At 39.5% G+C, this 9,030-nt stretch overlaps 1 protein-coding gene across 1 annotated transcript; it reads right to left on the minus strand.

The window, feature by feature from the left end:
* Positions 1-2,066: 2,066 nt before the first annotated feature.
* On the minus strand, positions 2,067-8,659 carry LOC122656369 (extensin-like). Its single transcript, XM_043850856.1, has 3 exons — positions 8,309-8,659; positions 4,493-4,771; positions 2,067-3,431 (listed from the first exon to the last, which is right to left on the minus strand). The coding sequence occupies exons 1-3, from the start codon at positions 8,561-8,563 to the stop codon at positions 2,262-2,264; spliced, it is 1,704 nt and encodes a 567-aa protein (XP_043706791.1). The 5' UTR covers positions 8,564-8,659; the 3' UTR covers positions 2,067-2,261.
* Between the last annotated feature and the right edge of the window lie 371 nt (positions 8,660-9,030).

Here is a 9,030-nt window from a genome sequence, read left to right on the forward strand (position 1 = left end):
GGATATAGGATTTTCTCTTTTATTTATTTTTTGTTTTCTCACCTCTCAAGCTAATACGGGTGGGCCCGTGGAAAAAAAAAACAGAGCAAAATAAACCAAAACCAAATCCGTTTGGTGGACGATAAAAATAACTATTTTTATCTTTCTTGAAATGGACCTAGAATGCATAGCAAACACAGCCTTACTTTCATTGGTGATGAGAGAATTTCTTCAGCAGTGGGATCTAACCGTATGATTTAGATATTCTAAATGTTTGATGAAATTAATTATGATATTCACTGTTCTAGGAGTCCAATCATAACATTAAATCACTATAGATGAAGCATGCGCTTTTATCTTCTGAAAGCTAACTTCTAACAAATGGGGCGGGGGGGGCGACATGGTATAGTAGTTAATTACATCTCGATATTCTAACGCTAAGCTAAAGATCCCTTCGTCGTCATCTGAGGTATTAATTTTACCTACTAAAATATCATACGTTTCTACCCAAGATCCTAGCATCTCGACTTCTACCAAATTGGAGTTTAAACCACTTTGCTCAAAGCAATTGAATATCGTGTCACACTCGTCCAGTTTGGGATTGTACCCTGTCATCACCTTGGTATTTTTTGCCAAAAATGGAAATACTGAAGGTAAAGAGACAATCAAGGTTTTAGTGCATGAGCTGGTATCTGCCGCCATTGATACCAATATTTCTGTATTAGGCCAGATTAGACTGCTTTACTTCTCAAAATATCGATACAGATTTTTTTTTACCACTTTGCTCTCTCCTATCCTCATATCATCGATTCGGTATCAATCAGGTATTAGTATTGGTGTCAACCACGTCATACCTAAAACCATGGAGAGAATATCATATGGGACAAGAAACATTGCTTCGTCACGTAGCCCTTGCACGCAGATATATAAGCACGTGAAATTAACACCTTACCCTTGTGAAATAAAAAAATCACATCCATGTATTTATCCATATGCACTCTCATTGGCCTTTGCGTTGGTGTAGGGGCTATGAGACCAGACAGCGATATCTTGCTCATTTCATTTTTGTATATATGTTCGATGTTGATGAAGGAGACGCCTCCAATCATTTTGTGCATAGTTTAAAAATCCGAAGTTGGACAAGGTATCAGCTTTCATTATATTCGATTTAATTGGATTGAAATTGATCAAAATCGGTCTAAACCATAGATATTGAAATCAAGACGAAAAAGTAAAGATTTCTCCAAAATTTGAGATTTTTTAGATTTTTTAATTCTGAATAATTGTCGAGTTTGGTAGCAAGGTATATTTCATGTATTTTTCTGCCATTTTACTGATTAATGAAAGAAAAAATGGTCAAAAGAAAAAAAAAGATCCAAGTGCATTCATGACCCATGGCCGATTCATAAAACTATAAGAGGGTTGTAAGAATTAGACAAAATCAAGATTAGGATTCACCTGATTCAATTCTTAGTTTCTTAAACCATGGTTTTGTGGACTTTCTTTTAAAAAAACACGTACACCAAATTATTATACATAGAGAAAAAGGATGCTACCTGGTCACACGACTCCTGTGTCCTGTGCACGGAGACAAGAGCATACGAAAATCTCACCTTCACCATGAAATAAAAAACTCAACCAGTGAACCCTTTTGATCCTGCTGCATGCGTGGACCAGGTAGCGTTCTCTTGCCCTCTACCCCACCCCACAGAAAGAATCACTGAAATAAATGGACGACATGAACAGCAAATGACTATAACAAACTCTCTCCGACAGCTGAGCATTGCACACTGTCAACCACATTGGAAAGAGTTTGTTATAGTCATTTGCTGCTCATGTCACATTGGAGAGAGTTTGTTATATAGTCATCTGCTATTGTGCCCAAAGATGACAAAACTGGTTCGCCATCGTCCCAGGGTTCAGCTAAGAATTGCACACTGTCAATCACATTGAATATCTGCAGCTACGCACTGTGACACAAGATGGCCCAGAATAAATCACAAGAAACTTGGTTTACATAAGGAATTTGGAAGATGTACAGAAACTTACAACTCAGTGCTGCACAATAAGCACTATAGCAGATCCCAAAGACCATTAACAATTTCTGCAATTATTATGAACAAGCAATGACTAATAATCAAGAAACGACGCAGGTCCAGTGAAAAAGAAAAACCTACACATGTCCAAAGTAAAGGACCCTTGAACCAAGTAGATTGTATCCCAAAGAAACAGTAGCTCACTTTATACAAAACAAGTCAAGAATGGCACTAGCATATCAAACATCACCTGCCGAACCAACCTTTCTGGGGATGCACTTCCCCATCATTCATCAGTTTATCTAGCACCACATTCAAGTCAACAGATTGACCATTCTCCGTCAGTTTCCTCACAGTTGCCCTCACCTGGTCCCTTGAGAATCCCATCAATGCCACCTTATCAACCACATCATCAACTGGGACCCTGTTTCCAGTGCTGCCAGAACTGGAGCTACCAGGTCCACCAACACTGGTTGCAGTTGGCAGTGCATGTGGTAAAATCTGTGCAGTTGGTAGACGTGGGTAACTGCTTCCACCACTTGGCGCTGAAGGAGCCGAATGCTGAGATGGTTTCATCACTGAGGCTCCATAATGAGAAGGTGACCCACTGTAAGGGTAGGAATCATTATAGTTAGGCCCAGAAGTTGGGCCATATCCTGGGGGAAACCCTGAACTGGGCTTGCTTGAAGGAGGTTCATATCCATGGGCTGGAGGACCATAAAATTGCTGGGTTGGAGGAGACCCACTTGGTGGTTGAGCCATTGATGGTGGTTGGCGGATGCTAGGAGGGTAACTTTGAGACGGCATGTAGGCGGCTTCTTCAATATGGTGGCTTAAAGAAGGTTGGAGTTGCTGAGGATGGACAGGGCCGATAGGAGAGGGCTGTTGAGGTGGCTGGGGTAGCTGAGAGTATTGTGGAAGCTGAGGAGTCGGCTGATAGTGTTGATGTGGTGCTTGAGGTGGGGGTTGGGACTGCTGAGTTGGAGGTAATTGATATTGCTGATGTGTGGCTTCAGGTGTCTGAGCAGGGGGTGGGAAGTAAGGTTCTCGTGGTTGGTTAGCTGGCATCTGGTTCTGGGGCAATTGGACAGGAAGCTGAGCTGGAGGCAGATTTTGCTGGCTTGGGAATGGAGGTGGTGGAGCATTAGGAGGGAGAGAAGGAAGTGGTTGAATTGGTTGTTGAAGAGAAGCAGCTGGAGGAAGTGGTTGAGTTGGTTGTTGAAGAGAAGCAACCGGCGGAAGCAGTTGGTGAGACTGCTGAGAAGCAGAAGCTGTTTGCTGCACCAAATCTGCTTGCACGGTTGTGGTCTGATTTTCAGGTTGCTGCTCTACCCTGGATACTTGCAGCTTTGTTAGCTGCATGTGGGTCTCTGCAATTTCTTGCTTATCCCTCACCACTTGGACACCAGTTTGCACCTGCAACAGATTGTTGATATACAATACTGGGTATCACAAAATGATCAAGAAACCAATGCATGTAAGAGGCGAACATGCCTAACAGACAAAAGCCAACATGCATTACCCATTCTTACAAACAAATAAGAAAGCATCCCGATGAATGAGATGAATAAAAAGAAGCATACAATACTATTACACCAATGAAAAACTAAATATTTTCACCCAAGGTTTTTCTTCATTCCAGCCTCAAAACTCAAACACTAGCTTTAACCTGGCCTGGGGTGGGGGTTCAGATGAATATAAACCTTAGCAAAGGGGCCAAGGAGAATTGGCTGCGACCAAAGCTTGTTAAGGCTCCCAGTCATGCAGCTTCATAGTCATCCAGATACACAATCGACCTATACAGCTATGCACACCTAATTCCAACAGCATACTTAAAATCACCCAACGGCCAAAGATAAAACCAAATCAAGCATCCAACTCTCACAATCAACTCCCATGCAATCAATCCATTCAATAACATCAGGCAGTCCAGCCACTTCAACACACGACACTTCAAAATGGAATTAACTAAAAATTTTGCAGTTTTGTCTAAATTTACTGGTACATGAAGCCAAACTAAGCCAGCCACATTCGAATTGAATCTTAGTCTGGTGCAACAACTAATTAGCAGTGAAAACATGCCAGAAATGCTAAAAATTCCACATAAACTATTAGATATCACTTGCAGTAACAAAATGTATTCAAGATGCTAGCTTGGTTTATTGGAAATGCCCGTCAGTTTTGATAATACAGGCTTTGGTTCAAAATCACAATCACCATTCAACTAACGAACTGTTTGCCATCCAGAAGAAGTTATTGCCAATATTCACCATATTGTTGGCCCTTAAGAATTATTCTTTTACTGTTGTGTTCAAAATTTTTACTTCTTTTACTTCCTCTTCAGGATTCAACATACTACTTTGTAGTTACACATCATGTGATTTTGGTGCAGAACGTTGTTGTGGTATAGCTAACTTAAAAGGCAATGGTGGAGAACATTGCGTCAATTGTTAAGAGCATCATAGACGGGAAGATACCTCTCTTAGAATATTCTCCAGCTGCCTCAGTTTTCCATCAATGCTGCCAAGGTTATTCCCCACTGATACTTTCAAATCATCAACAGAACTCTCAAGGTGATGAGTTCTGCTCTCCAGCTGAGATAATCTTGCACTAACTCCTTCCAGTGCCTGAAGCAGATTATCAGCATGCTTCTTCATTGTTCGATCAATCTCAGAAACTGTTGCTGCATCATAGACACTCCGATCTTTCTCCAGGGCAACTTTAGCAGATTCATTGGGGTCTAAAGAGACATAATTCTGCAGAGGGTGTAAGAACCAACAAGATATTATAAACTTCATGAACAACAATGGATTAATAAAAAAAGAAGAAGAACACACATGGTTTTCAAAATTCAAATAACTTCAGAACTAACAATTAAGCAGATGTTGGACAGTTGCCAATGTGAAACCAGCCAGGAAGTCTTCAATGAAACAGATTCTTAATGAGTACTACTACACACTAAAATGAATTTTCACGTGCTTGTGGAAGTGTCAACATCTAAGTTTTTAATTAACCTTTGCCATGCTCCATATCACCTTTCAATGGTGCATCAGTTGGAATTTGTTGCATATGGGTTATGGCCTGCATATCCCACTCAATTTCTGCTACCAGGCATCCATCTCAACATCCTCATCTGGGTTATGCTAGTTTTATATATGTTTTTCCTCATTCAGAAACATCAGCTATACAAAACATGGCCAGTAATGCAGCCAACTTATTAAATGTACCATTTATTTCTAATGGAATGCATCAATCACACAACACTCCAGGGGTACCATTATTCATGCACCCAGTTCTAATAATATAGATAGCATCATCATCAATCTTTCCATTCTTAATGGATAGAACAAGACAATGAAAATGGCTGCTATGGATATCAGTTATCAATCTTAAACACTAGATCGTTTCTACTCCTATTTAAATAAAGCTGCACATATATTCGACGTTTTCATAATATCATCTAGACTATGTTTAAACTTCTTGATGGCTGACGCTAAAGTATGCCTCCATTTTCTAATTTAGTATTTACAATCAAAACCATATCATAATCAAACAGAATAAACCATGGAATTTCATTCTACACACCAAGTCAAAACATCCATAAGCAATGCAAATGGGTACTGGGCCCAATGATAATTCTAGGGACGAACTTCCTGTCATTCAAAAAGAAGTGATCTCTTGCACAGTTGGTCCAAAACTAGGGTCTAGATTTCTTTCCAAAATATTCACCATACGAGCTCAGACAATAAACCCCCATCATTCAAATTCATGGTTCATATCAATCAAATATGTGTACCAACATGATGAGTTGCCAATAACCCACAGACAAGATCCCTCAACAAGACAAGCAATTCACCATGCAAGGATATTATAGGAGGGGAAGCAAGGACATTAGACTCCCCAAAGTACAAATTACAGTTCCAACACTAAAGCAATGCACCTACACATAATTACAGAATCCGTACACAAACCTCTACAATAAGGTGCTGAAGATGAATGACTTGCTGCCATCTAATATTGGATAAAACAGAATGGTCATATAAAAATTCCTAGTATGACTTCTTTCAATAAATGGGCAGCATTTTATGTCTTACCTTGACTGGACTACAAGAAATTCCTTGAGAAAAGCTGTCAACAGGCTCCAATTTTACCAGGATCCCATCCAGGCAAACCTCTCAAACCTCTACCAGGATCCAATCCAACTGAAGACTGATTATCGCGGACTCTGATAGAGGTATGGTTCAGGCTTCATCAGAGATCTATATAAACAGATAAACAGACACATAACTGGACATCCAGATGATTTCATTTTTGAGTTTCTGCACTTTAGTTCGGTTTGATACTTAATTTTTTTTTTAAAGCAAGTCCCATGTGATAAGGGAATTAATGAGTAGGAACTTACTAAGTTACAAAGAATTGTAGCCAACATAAGGCAGAGGGTACATCCAAAGTGAGCAGACAGTGTAATAAGTTTGCTCTAAAGAATTGAAATGAAGTTGGAATTAGTGAGTGGGGACTTAGAAATTATCAAAGAATTGTAGCCAACACAAGGCAAAAGGGTACAGCCAGAATGGGTAGATGGTCTAATGAGTTTGCTTTTGTGAAGTGAAATGAAGTTGTTTCTATTCTCTGCTGCTCCTGTGGTTGTAGGCTTCTAGCCCTTGAGTTCTTGCGCTAGTTGGTGCTTGAGCTAGATAACAGATCAGTTATAGCTCATCTAGTTCTCTCTCTTTTTTGTGTAGTTATTTTTCTTTCGAGTTTCTTCCCTACAAAAAGAGGGAGAGGGGGGGGGGGGGCAACTACTGTTTTGGGCCCAGACAAATAATTGGTCCAAACATGGATTTACCTATATCACCTGGCACTCAGTCCAGTTACAGACTGAAGTGCCTTCCACTACATTGTTTATGGTGATGGGACAAGCCAATAGTGTTCACAGTTACACCACTATATTTGTTGTTTCAGAGGGGTTGCTGCTAAGTAGGTTAGTCAATTTTTTACTTATTCAGTGGGAACACACTTCACTTATTTAAAGGAAAAAATCATAGGAAGATCATGATGAAAAAAAATAGAAACTAATACACACAGTTAATTTCAAATAGCATGAGATTCCACATAAAAAGTTGTCAATAATCAACATGGATGTAGTGATGCCATCATGCCATGCAGATGCAAGTATGATGAGTTTCCACCGGCTCTATTTGTAAAATCTGGTCCTGGTAGAGTTTATATTCATGATATTCTTTCTCAACCTTTTCAACTAACCTGAAATGCATGATCAGTGATTTTTTTTTTCTTTAGACAAATTGATCATTCATCACATATTCACATCATGCACAAACAAAGGCAACAGTGTGAGAGTAAATTCATGAGGAGCAAGCAACAAGAGCGACCAATCAGTTTCAAACCTTAATAGCCAGTAGCCAATTAGATCTATGTGGACCTACCACAAACAAGTGTGCTACAACCACTTCAATTTTTTAAAATTATTTATCTAAAAAAACATTTCGGGGTGCCATGATTTTCTTTTAAGTGCCTCTTTCCTCTTACTATCACTTATCATTTCCCATTCCTCATCTTTCATTTCTTCATTCCTTTTACTTTCAGTCAGTTTTCCCTACTTTGTTTTGCAAGGATCCATGTAGCCGACCCCATTCAGCTGGGATAAGGCTGAGTTTGTTGTTTTGTAGTTGTATAGTTTTCTTTTAAGTATAAAGCATACAGCAGTGACTAGCAACCAATTACGCAGTCCATTAAGATAACAGAACATCATGAAATCATTGCCTGCATCTCCAAACATCAACCAGGAAACTCATCAACACGCGTACAAATTTATTTTTCCTAGAGTCCCTAGAAGAACAAATATAAGTTTCATAAAATCTTCTCAAAGATTACAAATTAAGTTCTCAACACTAATAATGTGATGATTTCTCCAAACATTAACGGACAAACTAACCCACAAAACGATACCAAAAATAATTATTCATACCCAACAAATACCTCGAGCGTATTTCCCATATATCTGTCTTACAACTTAAAAATCTGAAACCTGACGGCAACGATAACTTATAGATCAACAAACACAAAGAATCAAATAATTATTTATCCATGAACAGATTCAAAGGAAAACCCAGCAACATCTAAATATCTAAAACTACTGTCCAACTAGAATGGTAACGATTTTACTCGCCATTAAATTGCACCAATAAAATATCATGGTTCACCCCAAACCCCACACTTAATCAAACAATAAACCCATACAAATCAAATTATAAGAGAAAGTAAAAAAATCATACTCTTATATTAGATGCACTGGTCCTTGAATCCCCCGAGCTCGAAACCCTAGTTCCACCAACATTACTTCCCTCCAGATTCATCGATTGCGAAGCACCGGCGGGGCGAATCGGTTGGAAATCATAGCTGGGCAGGATGTCTTCTTTCTTCGAGCCACCGTTGTGTTCATCCTGAGGGTTCAAAAACTCGAAGATATCGTTATTTTGGGAACCAGCTAGACCCAAGATCTGCTTATCCATGAACTGAGACGAATTCATCGAGCTTCGATTTCTGTGAATCGACTCTCGGGGATCAAGACTTCAAACAATCCAGAACCAAAAATAATCGAGAAAGGAAACGAGTCTACTGTCCTGAAATTTGAGATGTGGAGACGTGAAAAACACTCCGATTACTACTTGGCAAAAACGGTTCGGATTCCGAACTTCGGAACGTAATTCACAAGACTTGAAATTTGAGCGTGTGCTGCTGAGGTTGTCCCTGGACTGTGCAGGTTAGCAAAACTTCATCCTCATCATTTTGACACGATGTCATCGTACGTCTTTGATCCACAGAGAATGGGGGTCCCATGAAAATCCGATTATCTAGAACGTGACATGTATGGATACCGATCCATGTCCAATTACTGGAAAAATAACAAGGAATATAAAATTAGCATGTGGAAGGATATGTTGATACGGTTGTGCTAGTATTAGGGCTGCAACAGGTCGGGTTGGGCCGGGCTTTA

This window comes from Telopea speciosissima, chromosome 3 (genome assembly GCF_018873765.1).
Source record: "Telopea speciosissima isolate NSW1024214 ecotype Mountain lineage chromosome 3, Tspe_v1, whole genome shotgun sequence".
Lineage (NCBI taxonomy): Eukaryota > Viridiplantae > Streptophyta > Magnoliopsida > Proteales > Proteaceae > Telopea > Telopea speciosissima.

What these genes read in the sequence shown, in the direction of transcription:
- LOC122656369 (XM_043850856.1), bottom strand. Translation starts at nt 8,563, where the DNA reads ATGAATTCGTCTCAGTTCATGGATAAGCAGATCTTGGGTCTAGCTGGT. An exon ending in CCAGTGCATCTAATATAAGA is followed by an intron (nt 4,772 to 8,308) that starts GTATGATTTTTT and finishes CACCCTCTGCAG; the next exon opens with AATTATGTCTCTTTAGACCC. An exon ending in TGGAGAATATTCTAAGAGAG is followed by an intron (nt 3,432 to 4,492) that starts GTATCTTCCCGT and finishes AATCTGTTGCAG; the next exon opens with GTGCAAACTGGTGTCCAAGT.